General features: G+C 38.6%; 1 protein-coding gene across 2 annotated transcripts in view; it reads right to left on the bottom strand.

Moving 5' to 3' along the window:
- Positions 1-1,035: 1,035 nt before the first annotated feature.
- The window catches only part of fam184b (family with sequence similarity 184 member B), a 40,249-nt gene continuing 17,161 nt past the window's right edge, over positions 1,036-24,123 (bottom strand). The window contains exons 3-18 of one of the 2 annotated variants that reach the window (XM_038290316.1): positions 22,268-22,942; positions 21,696-21,831; positions 19,966-20,117; positions 18,620-19,165; positions 17,009-17,116; positions 16,635-16,933; positions 15,373-15,523; positions 14,619-14,744; positions 14,266-14,398; positions 13,984-14,114; positions 13,540-13,655; positions 12,179-12,535; positions 11,974-12,088; positions 8,748-8,855; positions 6,474-6,865; positions 1,036-1,622 (exon numbers count right to left, since the gene is read on the bottom strand). In XM_038290316.1, the coding sequence (XP_038146244.1) occupies positions 1,550-1,622; positions 6,474-6,865; positions 8,748-8,855; positions 11,974-12,088; positions 12,179-12,535; positions 13,540-13,655; positions 13,984-14,114; positions 14,266-14,398; positions 14,619-14,744; positions 15,373-15,523; positions 16,635-16,933; positions 17,009-17,116; positions 18,620-19,165; positions 19,966-20,117; positions 21,696-21,831; positions 22,268-22,942 (3,618 nt within the window). In that variant the 3' untranslated portion in view covers positions 1,036-1,549. The remainder of the gene's footprint in view (positions 1,623-6,473; positions 6,866-8,747; positions 8,856-11,973; positions 12,089-12,178; positions 12,536-13,539; positions 13,656-13,983; positions 14,115-14,265; positions 14,399-14,618; positions 14,745-15,372; positions 15,524-16,634; positions 16,934-17,008; positions 17,117-18,619; positions 19,166-19,965; positions 20,118-21,695; positions 21,832-22,267; positions 22,943-24,123) is intronic. The other variant, XM_038290317.1, reaches the window with a different exon arrangement.

Genomic DNA, 24,123 nt, shown 5'->3' with positions numbered 1-24,123 from the left:
AAGCTTAATATCTTTAAACTTCTCTTTTGTCTGGTAGGAAACTGCACTTTCAAGATTTACTTTGATTTAAATGTCCATCCATCTAATAAAAATTGATATCGAAAAGGAGAAAGCTACCATTAGCTGTTCAAAGCCCCACAATGAATAAGGTGCACATCTGTTTTAGTTAGGATGTGGAGCAGCCTGGATTCTGAACTAAAGTGTATGTGTTTATAAATTTAATAAACTATAAGAAAAAAAAGTGTGAATGTTACAACAGAAATTAGGAAAAATCTGTCAACATATTTAAAAAACTGGTTATTTTTGTATAGTAAGTTAGTAATCAATCTGGCTAGGAACAGCAGCTGCTTTTTCTTTTAAAAAGAAAAAAACAGACGGTAAAAGATGTTTTTTTTTTTTTATTCCTTTTCCATTTATGTTCATTGGAAAAAAAAAATTGTTCTCAAAATAAACATATCGTGACAAACAAAACTTTAAAAATGCACTTCATTCTTTGACTTTAAACTGTCAGGCAGAACTTTTTTTTCTTTTATATATAGAAATCTACAAATCTATTCTTATGACAAGGGAAGATATCGGCAATCTTTTCCCAACTTTTAACCTTAAAGAAATACGTACAATTGCACTGACCAATCAGTTTAAGCTGTAAAGAGGTTTGAGCCTTTGTGCTAATATTCATTTCTATCTCACTATTTTTTTTCTTTTAAAAGTACAAATACATTTTTTTTATCTGGAGTTCATCTCCATTTTTCTCCATGGTATAGTGTTTTTTTAAAGTTTTTTTTTGTCTGTGTCAAATGTAATTTTAGTAATGAAAGACTTTTCAGAGTTTACTTTGGTGCCAACAGATCTGTCGCAACTTTTCTCCTTTTCAGAGCTTTCCAAGAATGCACAGATTATGTTATGACTTTTTGTTTAATGCAACCCAAATCATAAAGAAGTATCCTCTTTAACCATCTCTAACAGCTCGAGTTTTCATTTGTTAATAAAAAACTGTGACAATTATTGTGAAAACTGGCAAGAAAGAGACGCTTACAAAAACAAAATATGTTTATTCATATTTCATTAAGGGTATCATACATTTTTGCATCAAAACAAACATAGGTTTGCAATTTTATGTGGCTCTGGATTAAATATGATAACCGCTTCCACTCTTAACAAGGTTTGTTGGTTAGAAAACAAGAAAAAAAGCTCACTTGCCCAAAGTAACTGATGAGAAAATGGTGTTTTAAAAAAAAAAAAAAAAAAAAAAAAAAAGGAAGACTGCCTTAAATGAAAACCAAATATACAAAGTTTTATCTGGCAGACTTATGATCTGAGAAGAGGTCAGGCATGTGTTGAGAAGCACTTTTTGGTTGAGCTTTGAGGCAATGTTTGATGGCCTTGCTGGTGATGAGCCCATAAATATGTCTGTGTGAACGGCTGTGCTTTAAAGGTTTTGTCTGTGTGTTGGAAGCAGTCTGTCTCTGTAAAAGAAGCAATGAATCGTTTATATGAGATGTTTTTGCAGCTTCTGTGTGTGTTAATAGTGTTTAACATATATTTGTGCTCAGAAGGAGAAGTATTTGGTGAACCACTCCTGCTTCAGCCCTTCTGTCCCCCTCTGCTCCAGGTATGGGCCTCTGAAAGACACAAAAACTTTCATTGTGTTTTTCAATAAAAAAAAAATAGAAAAGTGCAAAGAAATGCAGCATGGAACCTTATAAATGAATATTTTCCTTATTTCTAAACACTTTATTTTAAAACCTTATGTGCATATTAATGGTGGACAAAAGTTTTCATAAGACCGCACATTAAAAAAGGTTTATAATAAAGTGGTTAGAGAAGGCTAGCAGTTCATAGTGTAATTTTGCAATAACTAATGTGCAACCACTACTTAATACCCTGTGCAAAAACCTGATTTATATTTTATATATAATACCCAGTGCAACAACTACATATTTAAAAACCCATTATTATCCTGTGCAATAACCCTGTATAACAATCCTGTTAAATAAGAGACTTCAGCTGTTATATACACGTATCTATATAGATATATATGGACACACTGTATATACCCCCCATGCACCTTTTCCTCCTTTTTTTCGCACCTTCTTCTTTTTGACTATTGAACCGATGTAACAAGTACATTTCTCCACTGTGAGATCAATAAAGTCAATCAATCATAGTGATACCAATAAGGCTCAAACAGGGCAGTCATGATGGAAAACCTCTGATTGACTTAGGAAAAATGAAGGGTTTAGAGTTGTTGTCAAAATAACAGACATGCAATCATTCTGGTCTATAGAAGAGCGAAAGGTAGCTCTCCACCCTACTGTTTTACAACTGAATAAAAATAAACTGCAGATTTTAAGAATTTTATTTATTTTCGATAAAAATAATGTTTAAACCATGTATCATTTCCCTTAAGCTTAACCGTGATGCTCTACTCGCTGCAACAGGGATTCCCATAGTTGGGTCCCAGACCCTCTAGGGGCGTTAGACATCATGTTGGGGCTTAAGCTTAAGAGGTTAGAGGTTAGGACCAAAAGGGACAGGATTATATAAATACATCATAAAAATAATTAAATGTACCATTCAATTTCCAATTAAATAATGAAACTTTTTACATCATTAAACTGAATTGGCAAATTCATGATTTCTGAAAAGAAAGTCATGTAAAAATACACAACTATTTTCACTTTTGTTAATATATTTTGTGAGAAATAATGTTAAATTATTTCACACAATCTGGCAGTAGCCAGATTGATATGTGTAGAACTGATTTCTACTTTATCAATCTGGGATGACAGCCTTTCAGTCTGTCCATGAAAAGGAGGGACGTTTATAGTACAATACTTTGAGCTGATTGGGTGACGTACCAGATAGTACCCGCCTTCCACAATACGCTTTCAGTCAATCGCAGCTTCTTGAGTGCTTTTGGCTTACTGAAGGTTTCATGGATACAAGAGACCAACTGATTGATCAGATTTTCTGTTTTAAGACATCATTTCAATTTTGTATTGACAGCATACTTCCAGAGCTTCCTCGCAGGATGCGAAGATATATATAGATAGATATATCTATATATATATATATATATATATATATATATATATATATATATATATATATATATATATATATATATATATATATATATATATATATATATATGAAGGTCAATTCTAAAGGGGCGGATGTCGAAAATGAGAATAAAATATAACATAGGTAACCTGCAGTAGGGTTTTAACTTCTTCTGTCTTGTAAGTTCCCACTGCTTCAACATAAAGCTCTGAAGTAATCCTTCACTTTCAGAGACAGGTTATTTTGGGCTTGTCAAGGGCAAAAGGAGTCATTGCACATCCCTGAATCCCAAATGCTGGGATTAAAATTGATGTTCTGCTTTTTGTGATTGGATCAGCTTTGCACACAAAGCTGTTTTCATCACTTCATTTTTAACTCTGATTTGTTAAGCTCAAAGTGTTTAGTGACTGTTTGTCACTAATGTCAAAGTCTATTTATAAATTATTGATCATTAAAAGAGCTTTAAAATAAAATAATTAATTATCTAGTGACCTTATATATAAACTAATATGTTGAAGCCAACCAAATTTGAATAATATTCAGAACTTTGAAACATACATAAAATATGATCTCTGAAGTCTCTTGGCTGCTTTTAAAGCCTGCTACTGGCTGGTTGATGGGAAATTAGTATTCCTTGTAGCTGCAGCAGTTTTGAGCTGTTAGATTTGTGTGCTAACAAGAACCTGAAAGAGGTTCTGGTTCCTCAGCCAGAGATCATCCTCACAAGATTCTGTTTTTGCTTTGCATTGTTTATCAATTTTCTGGGCAAAATCATGCAAATGTTTTTGGATTTTTTGTCTCCTCCGTACATGTCTAGTGTCACCTGATTCTGAATCCAAAGGGAAAAGAATAGCAAGACATAAAGCAGATCCTACAGCCCACTACAATTGTTTATCTATGCTATTTTATTCTTATTTCTCACCATCTTGGTGTTTTAGTTTTCTTCTGCAGTGTAAAATATTTCAAGATAACAAGTCAATCCAATAAGTGGAACACAAAATAGGTACCATTTTTTTCCTATTTTGCAGGGGTTACCCTAAAGCACTTTTCTTCATCCTCTGAGAGCGTCCTAACTTTTGATTAAAGTTAAGTTACAGTTCAGGTTCTAATTCGTATAACTTCTCCTTTAAAGGAAATTCAGTTTAACAATACATCCTTGAGATTAAAGATGGGGGATGATTTCGATCTTTAGTCCCACTGCAAGAAAAAATGTCAAAGAAAATGAAAAAATAATTGGTAATGATTAGTGATAGGATTTTATCTCTTTATTTCAGTGTAATTAAAAATAAATATAATCCTTAATGATTTCTGTTTTTTATCATATTTTTGATTGATACTAATTAAATTAGGGCTGAAACAATTAATCTGATTAATCGATTATTTAAATAATTGTCCACTAATTTGGTAATCAGTTAATCATTAACTGGAGTATAGTGACTCTAAACCAGGCCCTTAGCTGACAGAGCAACCCACTTAGAGCAGTAATTACACCAAAATTGTGAAAAAATATATAAACATTTTTCATTTAAGATAAAAAAAAATGTATTTGTCTGTCAATATGCTCTATCCAGACCTCCAAAAGTGGAAAAGTTTAAGTTCTTCTTTAAGGAATCTTTGTTTTTTCTATTATTAATCGAAAAAATAATGGACAGATTAATCGATTCCCAAAATACTCTTTAGCTGCAGCCCTAAATAAAATCTTAATGTAAAATATAGACAGAATCGTTTTGCTTCTTCAAATTAGTAATATAGATCTGTTCAGAGGGAGGAAAGAGGTCAGTGTTTATTCTATAACGTAATTAAAAGTGCAACAATCTTTGCCCTGTTACAGACTACTTGGTTTTACTCATTCCTGTCACTCCTCAAGATTTTAGGTGATCAAATTTTAGAGTTCTTCAAAGACAATCTAAATTACTACAAAAATAAGTCTTCAAACTTCTCATTTTTATAAATGAAGATAAAAAAGCTATTTAACTCCCTAACTTGGCCCTCTATGAGGAGGTAACTGTCTGAGTAATCTGACATTTCAGAAAGACAACCTTAAATTTATTGGTGGTACTGTGATGATCGTGACTGCTTTGCTGCTTCAGAACCATACATTCTGCTCTGGACCAGAAAAGTTACTCAGCAGGACAAACATCCAAAGAACAAGAGGAAGTCCTGCTCTGAATGGGTTAAAAAAGGGGATGGTTCTGTCAGTCAAATATTAGACTTAAAAGTGATGAAGGCGCTGTGGCATGACCATAAATTGTGAAAAAAATTAAACAATAGTTTACTTAAAAAGAGAGGGAAGTAATTCCTCCAAAGTTATTGCCATGGTTCATGACAGGTACACAACCAGTCATTAAAGGTGTAGTGGATAATGTTCTTTTTCTGGGTGGATCATCAAAATAAGTGGTCTTCCTAATCGTCAATCATTCTGGTCATATGTTTACATAAGCCCGTTCTATGCGCTCGTCCCTATTTTCACTTAGTGGTGGAGAGTCAGACATAGTGAAAAATTTGTAAAACCTTCTTTTGGAAAGTAAGCTTGTATAGCGATGCAAACAGCCACTTTTAAACAGAGCGTGCACGAGGAGAAATGGTTTCTTGCATGCGTTTAATAGACGTAGGAACAGAGTTGTGCATGTGCATTTTCATTTTAATTGTAGAGGGCGGGTCTTTTCTAAAATTTGTGGAAATCCTCCACTATACCTTTAACTTTAGGGCGCTATTACTTTTTGCATATGGGGACAGGTTGGTGTGTATAGCCTTTTTTAATAAGCGGCTTAAAAAATGTATTTTTTTGTGCTGGTGGACTATTTTCTGTTAATATGTTTAATTGAAAAAAAGAGTTAAATAGCTAGGCTACATTCCTTATCCTCACCAGACTGTTGCAACATTAATAAACTCTGTTAGAAGCTCTAGCTGCTCCATGAAAGTTCAAATAATATTCTGTATAGAAAATGCTAACATGTGATGAGAGGAGGGATTTTCATGCAGCACTAAGCTCTCACAGATGAGCTCATTCCTGTTGTTTACCTAGTCGAGGTTTTAATTTGAAGCAGCTCGTTTTTTTACATCTGAAGGCCTGAGGTTAAGAGAGAAAACTAGAGCAGCACCTCAGGGAAACCGCAAGAACCAGGGCAGAACTTCTCAGAACCTCTCTTGTTAACCTGTCATTATACTGCTGTGGTTATTACAATGTCAAAAGCCTTCAGAAGGAAATGATGCACATTTTAAAAAGGCGTCAAATAAAATTTCAAAGAGAAACTGCAGCATGTTTAGAGGGACACTTTATAGGAGACCACATTGTTTACATCAGTAAATATGGGGTAAATAATCGAAAACAAGTTTTTGTTCAGAACATTTTTTTGTGACTTTGATCGTAGAGAAACATCAAAGCTATGTGTGTTTAAATATCATACCTGATTGACTGGGTCTGCATGTGCCAGTGTGCCTCATGGCAGGAGGGGGACACGTATCGGATACCCGTCTGAGATGAGGGGCAGACGGGCAGAGGAGCGGTCGGCGCCGGGGTGGGAGGGATGCAGGATGTCCGGGATCTGGGGGAGCGAGGGAGGGACGGGGAGGAATGTTGGCCTAGGGAGAGGGAGGTGTGCTTGTGTGGAAGAGAGGAGGTGGAGTAGTGGGGAGAGACGTGAGAATGGGAGCTGGACTGGTGGGGAAGGGTTGAGGAAGAGTGTGGATTCGTGGAGGAGGAAGACGAGGAAGAGGAATGGGAAAGGAAGATGCTCCTGTCATAGGCAGCGTTGCTGGGGATGCTGGTGGTGCGAGGAGGAGACTCCACATCCTTTCTCTGTCAGAGAAACACAATTACAAACCGCAGAGGGATTTAATGCTCCCTGCTGACGATTATAAGAAAAAACACAAATACCCCGAAGCGAGGAAGTTGCTTTGATCTGTATCCTAGCAATTATTCTGCAATGCCAGACCCCTTAAAACATGTCATATTTATCTTGTTCTCCCATTATGTAACAAAGTTGTTCATGGTTGGGAAGTTAAATCGTTCCTTTGCAAAATATCGTAAGCTCAGATTGGAAATCGATAGAGTGATCATTGCTTTCATCTTACCTCAAGTTCTTAAAGAGATTTTAATCTGTACAGATTACTCCAACTGAGCGTAGGATTCGTTCAGCTCCTCCAGGGTCACCATGGGTGTCTGGGCTTTCTCCTGAATTAATGGTTTCCAATTCTGCCACACTCCTGTCATTTTCCATATTTCTCTCCCCCTCCTAAGTTAATTTTCCATATTTCCATATTATAGAGTACGCTACACACCTCTGATCTATACGATGCTGTTTATTTGCCAATATTTTTTAACAAACCTCCAAAGCCTTCACAGAGCAGCTGCATTTAGATTAAGATTAATAGACACACAGTAACACTCTTTACTAATCAGGAACTTCTCAAATCAGTCGTTTAAGTAAAAGAAGAGGATAAAATCAAATACATGTCAAGCCATTTTTTAATCTTGATATACTATATATACCTTGATATACTATATATATATATATATATATATATTGTTTATTCTTAATGCACCTTTTTCCTCCTTGTTTGCACCTTCTTTAATTACTATGCCAATATGTGACCAGTAAATTTCTCCGCTGTGAGATCAATAAAGCTAATCTAATCTAATCTAATCTTAAAATGACCTAAAATGTGTAAAAAAATTTTCCTCTGTTTCAAATGTATTAGTTATGTTGATATTTTGCATAAAAATGCCTTTAAAATGACATACGGGTTGTGACTTTTTAATTGTGAGGCTCAGTCAGCCTCAATATTAAAATGAATCCTTAGGAGGCTAAACCTCCCCTGTAAAATGTGTCTGATTTCATGTTTACATTGCGCATTATTCAGATGTTTATTCAGCTCTCAGACGCGATCTCCCCTCCACTCTGGATCAGTAAGACGCTGCCTGTCAGCCTCTATGAGAAAACCCCTGTTGAGGTTTGAGCCTCGGTCTATTGAGGTAAGCAGCGACAAAGTGGAGCCCTGATTGGATAACACGCCAAAAGACATCACTTCCAGTGAGGCTAAATCTCCTAGAGGTCTATGGAGCAGGGGCGGGTCATGAAGCTGGCTGCTTGATGCTGATTGGCCTACATACGTAAGGATTTTTGACCGACCGTGGCCAGACAGCGAGGAGGTTTTCCTCAGGTGTCGAGAGGGAAAGCGATCATTCAGTCAGAACAGTAATCCTGTGCTGTGGTTTTTGGGGTTTATTGTTTCAGAGCGCCTCACAGCAGCTATTTACACCATTTGTAGTGATGTGTTTTACGTGTTCCAACATTTGTTAATGCAATACGTGACGTTTGGATTTAATTAACATCATTGAGACTGAACTTTTCCAGAGAGCAGCAGGTTCTTAGATAGTATGTTTTTTCCATAGTAGCTTAGTAGTTATTCCAAGTGTATAGAGTAAATATTGTTTTTCACCTCATCAATAGAAATGCTCCATGCACAGAACTGTATTGATAGATTAAAGGCGATGTTAGTAAAATGAGCTTAATGGAGTCCTCAGACTGCATCACCATATCTTTACAGTGAGCAGTAAGCTGTTAACTCCACCATCTCAACAAAAAACACAATCTGGCCTCAGTTCAGAAAACCCTCCTCTGTGAAAGGAGGCTGTTTTCCAACGACTTTAAACACACATTTCAAACCGCCCGACTCACCCTCATGGTCGGCGTGACGCTCCCGGGGCGGGACTTGCTGTCACGGAGCCTGGGGCTGCTGTTGTCCCCGGCAACGGTAGGGTGGAGCTGCAGCTGATGCCTCTCTTCCTGCGGGGAAGGAGGATGAGGAAGGACTTTGACTGGCCTAATTCACCATCAGTCTGGTTTGATTTTTTATTTTGTGTTGTGTGTGGAGGGTGTGAGGCTCTGCCTCATGCCATACAGGAATCTCACACAGCACCATGTTAGAGGACACTTAGATGAAATGTCTCTTTCTCCACAAATGACCTCACAAAATGAACGACGATTAATATGCGAGCATTTGAGGGATTATTTAAACACATTGAAGTGGGAAAAGTTAATTCTGAAACATTATTATTTTGTGTATTAATGATCTTTGGTGTCCTTCGTTACCTAATAGTTACATAGGTATTTTTGTATTTTTAGTAAATTAAAGGAAAAAAAAAGGATCTGAAACAGGAAAATAATTTTGAAAGTAAAATAAATATATAGGAGAGAATACATTTTCATACTGATGAGAAAAACTGATGTTATTTTAGACTGAAGAAAAAGTTTTGAGAGAAAACTATTTTTTCATAGAATAATTATGAGATAAATTAACATTTTTATTTTTTTCTCTCCAATATATTCATTTTACTTTTAATATTATTTTCCCCTTTCAATTGATTATTCTTGAATTTAATAAAAACACAAAAATAACTTCATAAGATTTGACACAAAAACATGCCTAACTTTAAAAAAAAACAAAAAAAACAACCCAGTTTAGTCATGAAGCAACTGATGGGCAGAACATCTTCTTAGTGAGGTCTCTTTTATTAGGTGCTTTTATGTTGACTCATTATTAACCATAATGGAGATGTCCTTATTTGAGTGTGCTAAGTACCCATTGTGTCAGATGGGCCCATTTTACTTCTGTGTGAGAGGCTGGGAAAAACATAATATAAATGGTGCATCATTCTTTTTATATAACAAAGAAAAGCTGCTGTAATGACCGCACCAGTCACATGTCTGCTGGGCTGGTGAACAGCTGTTATTGAGAGAAATAGTAATGCTTCTCTTCTCGAAACTTGGAAACAAGAATTATCTGCACAAGATTAGCTAAAAGTGCATTAACATATGCAATGATATCAACAAGTCATATCAAAACAGTCAACATGCTAATATTAGCCTAGCGAACTACGGCTGCATCTGTCGAGAAAATAGCAATATCTTCTAAGATCAGTATAAAGCTGTATGCAGTTTAAGTGATAAAGGCACCTTAGGGCAGCTTTCTGATTGGACTGTGTAAAGGTGACCAGTGAGACTCCTACTGGGTCCTACTGGTATAATCAATGATTTCTATTTATTCACTGGAGTCACCTGCCGCCATCTTGGTACTCCCCACTCTCACGTAGTCGCGCCATAAAAATGCCTGTGATGTAATGTAATTACCATAACAATGTAATCAATACATGTATATTGCATGTACATCCTCAATTTAGCACTTATGGCACATCATTAGATAGTAAATGGTACATGAACTGTACTTATATAATACTTTTTCAAGTCAGAGGACTTCACCAAGGTGCTTTACACTACATTCAGTCCTTCAGTCATTCACACACACAATGATGGTGGCAAACTACATTGTAGCAACAGTTGCCCAGTGTCTTGCCCAAGGACACAACGACACTAAAAGCCGGAGCCGAGGCTTGAACCGACAGCCTTCTGATTGCAGGGCAAACGCCTGCACCCAACACCACCGTCACCAATATAGTGTCGCCAAAATAGTGTGCGTGTGTACTATTCTTAATATCTGGCTACAGTATTATTATGCACCATTAACACACTAATTTTGTTGTGGGGGATTTGTATAACATGTTATATTACACGATTTATTGACTCATTGACTTAACACAGAATATGGAATGTGATAACTTTATCTTTAAAGTCTTCAGCCCCGTGAAAATGAGAACATCATCGTTGTTTGATGCTGTGGTAGATGTACTGTTTACATTCCGACCGGTCTAACTAGGGAGTACTAATATGGCACCAACAGCCTATCAGCAATCCAGTGAATAAATAGAGATCAGTGGTCATAATATCTGATGCAGCCTTCATAAGGTCACCGATGAGGCAACCCAATCATAATAGTAACCTAGATTATTTTACAGCACTGCTCAGTTTTTATGCATAAACATTTACTGACTTTATTTGGGTCTGCATCTGCTAATGTTTCACATCGAATGGCTCAGACTGATTGGGACTTCTAAACCACTGCACTGCAAAAACAATCTAGAAATAACTCAACATTTCTTAAATTAAGTGTATTTACCCTTATTTTCAGTAGGTAAATAAAAATTATTTGTCAATAGAATGAGTATTTTTACTCCTAAAATAAGATAATAAGATAATATACAATGGAAATAAGACAATGCAATTGTTTTTCCCCATTCTAAATGTAAATTGTCTTGTTCCATTAGCAAAGTGTCTCACTTAGCTCCTCAATGCAAGAAGAACTGCACCTTTTTTAAGAAAAAAGTGACTTATTTAGATTTTGATTTTTTTTCCAGTATGATTTTTTTTTTAACATTATGATAGAACAGAGCATACTGGGTTTGCTCCTAAAGAACACAAACTGTAGCTTTAATATAGAGTGGAAAGAATGAATAGAAATAGAAGAAGATCAGAGGGTATATTTGTTTCTGTCTTGGTTAAAGAAACACTTTCCTAATTGAAAAGCAAAGCAATCCCTGTCTACAGAAATAATAAACATGATTTGAATTTATTTTCTAAAAAGTCTTGCAGTCTGCAGAACTTCATTAACTTCATTTAGCATAAGGATAACTTTTAAATAATTCATAAGACTATTTTTTGCAGCTGTTATTGCCAATGTCTGGTGTTTTCAATATAAAAATCAAGCAAAATAATTAAGGCTATTCTCAGCTTTATGGAATAAGTTCTGATTGAATCACTTTTTGGTGATATTGTACTACCGGTATTTTCTTTCCTGCAGAAAACTTGTTCCTCTAAAAGGTTTGTACAATCTCTGAATTGTGGGAGAAATTATTTTAGACTGGAATTCTATTCATGGCTGGTCTACATTAAGATCTATTTATGTGCATATTTCTGGACTTAAACTGATACAGATAAAAAACAGGATAGTATATAAAGAAGCTGCCTTGTAACGGAGCAAAGGTGGTTGTGTTCATGTTTATCTTCTCACCACTAATCTTTTAATGAGCTGATCTCTCTCCATCAGCCTCTCCTGGAGTCTCCCAAGTGACAGATCATCACATCGAGGCTCCCTCCTCCTGCAGCGCTCCTCCCGCTCTCGCAGTCTGCAGGTAAACAATAAAGAGAAAAAAAACCTTTTCTCCCCCTCCCGAACAAAATGTTCTCATTTCAAAAAGCTCTTTTTCTCTACTCACTCATTCTCCAATGCCACTATGCGAGCCTGCAGGTGGTTCTGTGCGCTGCTGTACTCAGAAACCAAACTCTGCATCTCCCTCTTGTGCTCCCTCCTGATCTCCTCCACCTCCTCTCTTCTCTTCTCCTCCTCTCTCTCTTTCTTCTTTTCCTCATCCACCTCTTCTTCTTTCAGGTCATCCTCTTTCTTATCCTCCCAGTGTTTTTGGGACTCCTCCAGTTTCTCCATTTCCACCCTCAGTTTCTCCACCTCCTCCTTCAGACGTTGTGCTTCATCCTCCAGTTGAGCGTCTCTGTTCTTCCCCACATCTGTGATCTCCTCTTCTTTCTCTTCAACCTCTGAATTCTTCTTAACAGACCTACGAAGAAGTGTAACATCCAGAATAAGAATTAAATTTGTTTGTTGCTTTCAAAAGTCACCTAAAAAGTAAAAATATTCAACTAGTGTGGATGTTAGGTTGTAAAAAAAAAAATCCCTTTTTTTGAGAATCTGCAAAAATGAAAACTGCCTAAATTAAGCTGTCCACCTAAACTGATCAGCCGGGTCAGAGAAGCAGCCAAGAGGCCCACAGTTACCCTGAAGAAGCTGCTGAGATTCAAACCTCAGGGAGGAGAATCTGTTTATATGAACACTAGCAGTCATTCCTTCCATATAGCTTTAAGATGGAAAAGCCGTTTCCAGTTGGCCATAACTCCTGTAGGCCGTGCAGAAAAGCAGTTCCTATGAGAGGTAGAAAACTGACCGCCACCATGTTCAAACATGGTACAGTATTGGAAGCATTATGCTGTAGTGATGGGAAAGTAGGTGAATCTCAACTAAGTTCTTATTCCAGATAAATTCTGTGGAAAACCTGAGACTAAGGGGGAGATTAACCTTCCAGCAGCACGGTGTCCCTCAACATGCAGCTCAAATTAAACAGATTTTGATCAAAGCATTTTTATGTCTTCTTTTAGATTTCCTATCAGTTTCCTGAGTTACGTCATTCTAAAATGCATTAGTTTCCTTTTACTTCACAGTTAAGCACATTTCTGTGTTGTCTGCTACATTAAATCCCAATAAAACTGAATAAAAATGAAGTTTGATTTAATCTGTCAGAACGTGAATTAGTTTAAGCGGGGGATTCGTTTATGAGGGACCACAGCAGCAAAGGGGTGAAATTTATAATGGTAACGCTCATTTTAAGCTGGAAGCAACATTGTTTGTTTTGTATACACTCTGTGTACACAAAATGACAATAAAGTTTGCCTAAATCTAAGTTTTGAGACCCAAAGGTAGGAGAAAAATTATTAGAAATATATCAACGAAATACGAAAATATTGCATGAGGCCGATTGTTCTACAAAAGTCCTTTTGATCATCGTACCGTTCCTGCAGTTGCTTTTTCAGCGCCCTGTTTTCTCTCTGAAGCTCAAGCATGGCACAGCGACTCTCGTCCAGCTGTCGTTCAAAGACTTGGTACTGGTTTTGCTGCTTCAGGTCCTTCACACATTCAGAGACAAAGCAGAAAAAAAGAGGAGGTAAAATAAACTTTCAGTGTTCGCATCAGATTCAGATTTCTGTTTTTAATACAGTCAGTTCTGCTGCACTGAGCAACGTGCTGTGATGGCTCAATCCCACAGCCCTGGAGGGTTTTATTGATGTGGAAAAACAAAAAGATAATGACATCAGGTGTGAGCTGCTGTGATTTGGCTCAGTGTGCACACAGAGGGAGAATAAATCGGCAGGGCGCAGCCACTGAATCATGGATAAAGAGAGCGCGCGTGTCTGCGCACACGGTGGGGTTAATATTTGCCGCTGCGTGCGACACCTGTTGGAGAGCCATCATCTGCGTGTGTGCTTGTAGTTGGGCCTGTAGGTCCTCTATCTGCTGCATATGTCTCTGGGTCATCTGTCGGCTCCATTCGGTGTGCTGCTGGTTTAGCTCTGCCCGCTGCTTGTCTGATTTTATGCAAGAACAAAAACACAGACAGAAAAAATAAATTTTCACCAACTTTCAACCACACCCCTTCCTCCTGCTGCTGCTGCTCTGATTCTTGCTGTGTAAACTCGTTTGCTTAGCTCGTTTGTGCAAAATTTCAGCCAAGGTTACCGAGCTCCAGGTGGTGCATCGTCTGAAGCCGGTTGATCTCAGACAGAAGATCTTCCTTCGCCTGCCTCTCCAGTGCCTGCAGCGCCATGGCGTGACTGTGTCTCTCCTCTGCCAAGGACTGGCTCTGAGGCTCCTTTGACAATAACACACATATTTGTCTTTTTATCTTACAATGGCTTCATTCTTCCAGTCTGCAAGACCAACTTGCTCTATTCATCTTGCTTTCCACTGCAACACTTGCATCAAAGCCGCTAAATTATTCATCACAGAGAAAATCTATGAAGCGGTGTGCACCTACAGTAGGACGTCTTAGTGTGCATGCACACTCTGTTTGTCTGTGTGCTCCTGCAAACCTGCAGCAGCTCCCTCAGTTTCTTGTTTATCTCCTTGGTGTCTTGGACCTCCTTCCTCAGCTTGTCAATTTCAGGGTTGGCATGGCTGTCATCTCCCTGTCCCGCCGTCTTTTTCTCCGCCTGCATCTGTGACAGAGCACAAGGTGAACTATTTTAAGGCTCTCAGCCTGCTGCCTGAGAGGAATTTGTAGCAAAAATGTGACCTATTGCTCTAGAATAGACTGACATGGTTGATCCAAAGGAAACACAAATCTGCTTGCAAAAAAGGTAGAATTTTGGTAACAGTTAAAGGTATAGTGGAGGATTTTCGCGAATTTTTAAAATACCTGCCGTCTCCACTTTAGAGAACAATTGTACATGCACAACCCTGTACCCGCTCCTGAGAGGGAATGCCTATTAAATGCCTACGAGAGCGTGCACAAGCCCATTTCTCCTGGTGCACGCTCTGTTTAAAAGTTGCTGTTTGCATCGCTTATACAAGCTTACTTTCCAAAAGCTGATTTGAATTTGTTCCACTGTCAGACTCACCACCGGTAAGAGAAAATGGGGATGAGTACATAGGACGGCCTTACGTAAACATATCACTAGAATGATTGACAATTAGGAGGACCACTTATTTAGATGATCCACCCGGAAAAAGAACATCCTCCACTGTACCTTTAAGATAAGTTTAACAAAAGTGTACATATGTGCAAATCAAATTCCATGTAACTTATAGCTTAGTAATAATAATTATGGGGGAAAGTGGGCTTACCTTTGCTTGCAGGTCTGCCAGCTGATCCTGCAGCTCAGTTACCTGGGTCTGCAGCTCCTGCTCTCTGCCCTGCCACCTCTGTTCACTCTCAGCAACCGCTGCGTTCATCTCTATCCTAAACTCTGCTCTGAGACGATCTTCGCACTCTGCCCTGTGTGAGCCAATCAGAACGAGGCAGATTTATAGGTAATGGAAAAACGGGAACTTTTTTCACTTTTCCACAAGTAACAAAAACACATTTCCCTTTATTTTATTTGCGTTTTATTTGATAGGATTTTTCCAACAACTCTTAAAAAGGTTATACTCCCTACTGAAGAAGAGCCTACCCACAGCCTCATGCTGCCATCACCATGGTTTGCTTTTTGTGCTTACTCAGCATATCTTTGTCTGATATGGAGATCGATTTAAATGAAACATTCAGTTATTCCAAAAGTAAAAAAAAAAGAAAAAGAAAAAACAGATTACTTTGAGGAGAATTTCTTTCCACAGGCTTGTGACAGAAATTATCTAGATTACAAATATCAGTTTAACATTATTACTACTTAATCACCTAATCACTGCTATAATAAAACACACACAAGCAGCAATAACATTCAGTTTATGACTTTAAATATGTACATAATTATTTTTATCATCTCTAAGAAAATATCATTTTTATTTATTATCTGAACTGGATTGAATGACTTTACACCTCAGGGGCCGCTATGCTAGACTGAGGTATATTGTATGTTACACACATCCCAAATTACTATATCCCTCCAATATCATCAAATCACTACTTGACAGCTTACTTTGATCCTTTTCTACCATTTTCCTATCGTTCATAATTTTCCCCTGAAAATTGTACATTTGTCAGGAGACAACAAATTAATGTTAATTCAAATAATGGATTCTGTGGAGGACATCATCACACTCCTATGCTTTGGTGAGAGGTTTGCCAGGATCTACCTGGAATATTTGACAAAGGGGGACAGCAGCGGAGAAGAAAGGCTGTTAAACAGTTAATCAAAAAACAATGAGGAATAAGATGCTAAAGATGCAGAAGCCATCTGTGTCACAGCTCAGGGAATGTTCATTTAAAATATAATATTGATTTATTCTTCACTTATGTAGCAACAGCACTTATTGACCAGCTTATATTTATTACTGCAGCGCTTCTCTTATACTCCTACAGCACACATTTAAACCTCATTGAGGTTGTGGGTTGGGCTTTAAAGGACAGTGAGGTCTTGGAGATGGCAGGTTTACTTTTGGGTCACTACCTGATGCGGTCCTCCATGTGCCGCTGGCTCTGCTCCAGAAGGCTCCTCTCTGTGTTCATCCGGCTCTGTTCCAGGGCCTTCTCCTCCAGCCTGTGCTTGTCAGCCCTCAGGGAGGCTATCTCTCTCTGCTGCCTGTCACGTTGCCTCTCTGCCTCCTCTTGAGCTCGAGCCAGCCGACTGCGAGCCTGACCGAGCTCCTCCTCCAGCCGGGAGCACCGAGGACCGCAAGACGCTGCAGCTTCACCTGCCACTTTTTCCTTCTCGCCGTTCTGTTGGATCGCAGCCTCCAACCTGTGAATCTGTAGCACAAGCAGGAAATCTCTGTCAGGTGCTGCATGTTCTTACACTTTCACTGCTGGTTAGTGACGTCTCACCTCCGCGTTGGTATCCTTCAGCTTTGTCCTCAGCTCATCTTTTTCTCTCTCCAGGCTTTTGCGTAGCTCTTCAGCAGCTTGTCTCTCCTCCTCCAAACGAGCACAAACCTTCAAGAATATTTGGCCACCATCAAAACCACTGCTACAACAATTACAGCCACAGTTTTTCATGTTAAGACCTAAAGATATTACTCCATGTCACTGGGATTTTAATCTGCTACGCTAAAAATAAAGAAATGAGAAAAGTTCGGAGAAATCAAAACATTAAAGCAACAAACCTTTGCAAATTTTGAGGTTAAGGGCTTTAATTTCAAAATAATATAAGTACGGGCCACTAAATTGATAAGGTTAAAGAAACTACCTTTGTTTTCTAAAATGACCTAAATTATTTTCCACATTATTCTCCACAACACTTAGTTTACCAACGTGAAACAATGGAATATGATTGTGACGCAATCAGCTCATAAAAACTTTTAATCAATCTGACAGTATTGCCTCTGTAAAGTCCCTTGCAATGACACATGTTGTGAATTGGCTCTATATAAATAAACTGAACTGAACTGATTTTAAAGATCAAGTAAAATAAAGGTCAGTGAAGGTGGTGGCAGCATCATGATGTGGGGAGAAAGCTGTTGAAAGCTAATAGGATGATGGATTCAGCTTAATGCGGGATAGCTGTAGTAAAAAATGAGAGGATGCAAAAGATTTTAAAATATCAAGAAAAGGGGGGAGGGGGTGTCTTAATTTTTTTTGCATAGAAAATTGGCTGAAGATAAAACCATATCTCTAGAGTCGCGAAGCTGGTAGGGAAACACCCCAAATAACTTTTACTGCAATGAAAGTTGTTTGAACAATTATTTCAGGGTCTGAATGCAAATTTATATTTGTAAAGACGTCTGAAAATCAAAATTTGATATTTTTCTAAATTGTTTCATGATGTAAACTGTCTTTCATACCACAATCATTTATCTAACCTTCTAAATTATAGGAGGAAATTAAAGAGCCATCATGTGAGTAAAAAAAAAAGAAAGCTCTTTTGCACAAATTTTGCACACATTTTGGAATATAAATACATATACCCTCAAAATAAAAAATGTATCTGTAAATCAAAGTTTCATCTGCCTCTTCACCTTCTGAGGCAGTGCTGTTCCTCAGAGTGCAGACAGCTGCACCATAGGATGAAAGGAGACATTAGTGCTCGTAGCATTTTGCTCCTTCATCCAAAATATTAACGTACCAAACCCGATCAGGCTGGAGCTAAAAAAAAAAACAGCCTTGAATATCTAGCCGAACTGCAGACTATTTTTAAAGTTTGGATTAAACTGCATAGAAAAATCATGCCCTCATTCTCAGCATAGCACAGTGGATGTCAAGAACATAACAGTCAGGATTACTAAAAGACTCAGGTGACGTTTTATGACTTTTAACCTGATTTATTCTGAAACACTGTAGGAGGTACTGTGCCTTTCTGAAGGATTCATTTTTCCTGCTCTGTCATTCAAAGATTAAACGAACGCATCAATGTTTGAGGTTAGAAGAAGACAAGATGTTACATAATGATTAATTACTAGAAATAAGCCTTTTCCTATGTGCGTGAAAGTAGGTGCTGACCTCTTGGTTGGTTCTCCTCTCTGAGCTCAGAGCTTCCTGGACGTTGTTCAGTTCCGCTGCATGCCTCCTCATCACCTCCTCTATCGCTTTCCGCACCTGCTCCTTCAGCCGCTTCCTGTCTTCCTCAGCCTTCTCCGCCAGTCTCTTCTTCTCTTCCTCCAGCTTCTGCTGCAGGTTGACTCTCTCCACCTCAACCTGCTCGATGGTCTTGTCCAGCTGAGAACGGACACGAACCCTCTCCACGTCTAGTTCTTTACGCAGTCTGTCCACCTCTTCATCTTTCTCTCTCCTCAGCCGTTCTGTGATCTCCTCCACTTGTTTTTGGAGCGCCTCCTTTTCCTCGTCTCTTTCTCTGCGGATTTTGCTTCGCTCCTTCTCAAACTGGTCTTTTTCTTGCTGACGCTCCTTCTGCAGGCTTGTCCTCTCCTTTTCCATCTCCTTCAGCAGTTTTTCCCTTTCATCGTCTGCGTGCTTCTGGATACGACGCAGCTCCTCAGTCTGGGCTCTCACCATCTCTGAGCGCAAACTGGACAGGGCTTCAGCATGCTGTAACAGTTTTATCATATCAGCATGTGACGGATGTATTCCAACTCAATGTTAGGAGCTGCTACATAACACAGCTTGCACTTTTCACAAGTTAAGAGGCTGTTTTCTAGAGAATGTTCTATAGTTAAAAAGGTGTTCTCCCAAACTATACCAGGTAATGAAATTTAAAGTTTTAAGTTAATGTAGTATCTGTTAAATTCTGTTAAGTACCTGATAGTTTCAAGACCTTACCAGGCTTTGCCTTCAAATAAAGGGGTTACTTTCTAGGAACTTACTGATCACTTCCATTAAAATTCCCCTTAAATTGATGTGGTTACCATAAATTAAACAAATCTAGGAAGTCAGAAATTGGTGAAAATTAAACAAATTCTAGTTGTTAATTTTTTGGGAGAAAAAAAAATCTGGTATTTTTCTTTAGGTTAATTCACCTGGTACTTTATCACTGTTCCATAGGATTGTGGTCATTCTGGAAAAGTAACCGGAAAAATGTGTAAAAGGAACGAGTTAATTCGTGGAAAAAGTCTGTGAATTGACTGGAAAAAATAATCTGTAAATCTATGGGCAAGTAACTGTTATGTTTATTCCTGGAACATAAAAGTTACTTGCCAATAATCAGCAAGTTTCTTGGCAAAAAATTGGTAAGTGAAAAGCAACTGGTAAGTATCTGAAAAAAGCATAGCTTTAAGGAGGGCATCTTGTAAGTTCTGTAACGTTCCAAGAAAGTTTTGAAAAGTGCCAGGAGAGCACAGACTGCGTTATGTAGAGCCACCAAACATGCCGTTTGTTTATAAGCGTATCACCTGGCGAATCTGACGGGCGTGGTCACTGTTTCTACCACTGCTCTGCAGCTCCAGCTCTCTGTTCCGGCTCTGCAGGCGGTTCACCTGGCTTCTCAGCTCCTCCAGCTCAGCACACACACACACCTCACAGCTCCCACGGTTCAGCAGCTCCTCTAACAGACACGCAAAAAAACACACAGTTAAACAACAGTATGCTCAGAATCATGGCAAATGAATTCAATTAAAGAGGCAAGGTGAACTGTTCAGCTTCCAGGAAGATGGCGAGAATTTGGAGCACTAGGTGGAGCACCTTCTACTAAATTAAAAAGAACATCCCAAATAAATCATATTTCAGAAAAACAAAAGCATTACAGCCTAGTAGATCTGAGTTATGAGAATGTATGAATTACTTGTTGAATAATTTTTTCCTCAAAGAGTAATGGATTTCCACATACTTTGTTACTTCTGCAAGAGGTCTGTCTTTGAACAGGATAGCTTGAAAAGTTATGGACTAATTTTAATGAAATTTGTACCAAAGGTGCAGCTCAATCCAAGGAACCATCTATTACATTTTGGTGACGATCCACATCATAATTCCGATGCAGGAATTTTTTAAATGACTATCTAACATAATTTGGTGCAGTCAATATTGGCAGCTTCAGCATCGGACTCAAATAGTCCAGAAGTATTATACTGAAGACAAAAATGCAGGAAAGGTGAGCCGTGCCTTAATCGAGGTCTCGGTCTACTGATCAAACAAGAAAGCCGAGTGAATATAGATGGTTAGGGCAGAACAGGCTTCAGACAAACACTGTGCATAATTTATAAACTTATGAATTTAAGGAAATTGTTACCAAAAGTGCACCTGATGCTAAGGAACAATTCATTAAAATTTGGTGATGATCCAAATCATGTGTGTTTTAGCTATAGGTGTAAGTCAGAATTTGCAGCTTGGCAGAGGTCTGCACTCTCTGAGAGCTTTACAGGTATTACTTTGAGTTAGGAATCAGTGTAGATAGTAAAAAAAATCAGAGCAACATACAAAAATCAAATATGTTACGGAGAGGCTTTAAAAAAAAAAAAGTGAAAAAGAAAGTAACTAAGTAGTGCAATTTGGACCTTTTCATGATATATTATTTGATGCCAATACTAGAAGGAGTTATACTAACAGAGAACCTCAACATCTAGGAGGCTGTCCTTGTTATTGCAGAGTGAATGATGGATGCCTTTATTGTGTTAGCCACATTATGACAGTATCTGCAGGAAGAGTTTAGATGCAGTTACATGTTCTTTAGGTTCCTTATATTTAATACTTAACTAACTGTATAGTATCACTTTACAAGAGATCTAGTGCTTATTTAGATGGTATAAAAAAATCTCACTTTCAGCTTAAGGGATGTAGTCAATAATGGCCTTGGATGCATTAACAACCTAAAAACACCAACAATTGTAAAATTTGGTGTTTTTAGGTTGTTAATGCATCCTAATTAATTCAAACTAATTTTAAAAAGCCTATTTTTACTAATAGCTTCTTAAGTTTGCTCTGGTAGGTCTTGGCCTCCACTTGCAGGCATAAGTCAACATGTATGAGGTTTGTAGACCCTGGAAAAATGAGATCTTCAACTAGAAAAATGGTCTCCAAAGAGACATGAAGAAAACAGCAAATGGATATCAACCCCAGAAACCCTGATCTCTACTCCACAGCCCACCATTAGCTCCGCCCCTTTTAGACAAGCAAACTGAACGACTACCTGCTCTGCTCTGCAGCTCGTCTTCCTGCAGCAGCAGCCTCTCCTTAGCGACGGCCAGCTCCTCCTCCGCCCGTTTAACCACTGCCTCCGCCTCCGACACCCGCTTCCGATCGAGCTCCAACTCCTCCTCCAGATCCTGGAGGGAGAGTTCAGAAGAGCAAGTGAAGATGGGGGAAAGAAAAGTAGCAGTTTTCAGAAGACAAACAAGATAGAAAAAGAGAAATGAGTAAAGAGAGGGAGTTTGAAAGCAAACATGACAAAGATGCAGAGTGGGTATTGGAAATGAGGGATAAAATGTGGTGAGTCAGGGAAGTGTCCTTCCCAGCAGTGAAGCTTTAATGGTCTGCTGTGAGCTTATGTCAGCTCCATGCCAGCTCTCCCTGGGCTTCTTAATGCTCGTGTGGGAGGTGGTAATGGTGGTGCTACAGCACATCTATCCTGCCCAAACTACTCATTAGCAGTTGGCATAGTGATTAGCATTAGGGGGGTTGGAAGTCCTCCATTTTAAACTTTCCTTTTTCACTCAGTCTAGTTCAGGATAACTGAGGGAAAGTTCCTGTTTCTGTGTGTACCTGTATCCTCTCCTGCAGCTTCACTGTGTTCCTTTTGCTTTCAGCCAGCCTCTCCAGATGGCCTTCCACCTCCGCTTCAGCCCGCTTCACTCTCTCCCGCAGAGCGCTGTGCATCCCCTTCTTCTCCTCCTCCTCCCTCTCCTCCCACCTCTGTCGTTCCTCTCTCCATTCTGACTCAATCGTCTTTCTCATCTGCTCTTTCTCCTCATTGAGGTCATACACTTTTTGCTCCCACTGCTCCCGCTCCTCTTTGACCGCTCGCCTCTTCTCCTCCTCTGCTCGCTCCTTCTCCTCCTTCAGGGCCTGCAGCTCCTCCAAAAGGGCTTTCATTCTTTCCAAGTCATCATGTTTCTCCGTTCTCCTCTCCTCTTCCAGTTTCTCTTTCTCCTCGTCCTGTCTTTCCCTCTCCTCTTGCTTTCTCCTTTTCTCCTCGTCAGCTGCTCTTTGGAGCTCCTCACATTTAGCAGTCAGTTCCACAATCTGCTCCCCGGCTTTCTCCAGCTCTTTGCTCAACCTCAGGCTCTCCTCCTGGGTGGCGCTGATCTCAGCCTTGGCCTCCAGGAGTCCTTCCTCTGCAGCCCGGAGCTTCATCTGAAACTCTTTCCTCAGCTCTGCCTCCGTTTCACGCTCCCTCTCCTCTGCCTGGATGCGGAAGAACTCGAAGTCTGCCTGAACCTGGAGAGTCAAAGGATGAAAGAGTAAAGAGAATGTTGCACACACATTTTGGGTGCTTCTAGCAAGAATGCATCAAAGCCTGAAAAATATCTTTGTATCTTTCATGGTGGAAGCATAATCTTACCTTGAACTTTTTTAAAAAGTCCAACCTTTAATCGAATAATATCACAAAACTAATCCCAGAAGGTCTCGGTGACAACCAGTATATATTATCTATGGGTTTAAATCCACTGAGACTTTAACTGGAACTGTTTCCTTTGTTCAGGTGGGACTGAAACCCATTGTTAAGTAAGGTGGAGGATCTGTGATGATGTGGGTCTGCTTTCCTTTCTAAAGCCCTGGAAACCTTGTTTGAATGCACAGCTAAATTAATTCTTTAAAATACCAGATTTTAGCAAATAAAAATCAGCAGCTCTAGGAGTTTTAGATTCAGCTTCTGCTTAAAATTGTGTGACTGAAATAAATAAAGTATTGGCTTTGCTCCTTCTCAAACTGGTCCTTCTAGTAATTCTCAAAAATGTTTTCAGCATGAAAAACTTGCCGACAAGAAAAAGTTGAATTTAGTGTGAGGATTTTTTCACATCTCTACCATCGTTTGTAAAACCAAACTGATATTATCTCACATAGAAACATTAAAGGGGAAACAGTTCTCCATTGAGAGAACTGGAAAAAAAAAACATGATACAAAGGAGGTACAGCTTAATCTTAAATGTTTACAATGTAAGAACTATAGAAACTGTGGATCAAGCAGCATGTGAACACTTTGAAACTGCCAGGCTGTTGCCATGAAGGCCAATTAGGAGCAATGTGGTGACATTCACGCTGTATTCATTATGTGGCAGAAGATCATTATCAGGAGGCACTGCTGAGACCAGGCAGGTTGCAGCCTCATTTTTCTTCCTTCCTTGGAAATCTAAATGTTCGAAAAATAGATAGTTTGGGGGGAAATGTAACTTTATACAAAATTATCTCAATTGGAATCAAAACAACTTAATTGATAATTACAGATAATACAGTGAATCAATAACATTAAATGTTTATACTCTATGTTTAAGTAAAAGTTCAAATGACTTAACAAGAGTGGGTGGTAATGGAGTGCCTGACAAAGTCAGAAACGTGTTCTATAATGAAATTCTATTTTAAGAAATCGAACAAGTTGTGCATTTTGTATGGAGACATTT

This window comes from Cyprinodon tularosa, unplaced genomic scaffold (genome assembly GCF_016077235.1).
Source record: "Cyprinodon tularosa strain WSP-4 unplaced genomic scaffold, ASM1607723v1 ctg279, whole genome shotgun sequence".
In the NCBI taxonomy this organism is placed as follows: Eukaryota; Metazoa; Chordata; class Actinopteri; order Cyprinodontiformes; family Cyprinodontidae; genus Cyprinodon; species Cyprinodon tularosa.
This window is presented reverse-complemented; position numbering and strand designations above follow the sequence as displayed.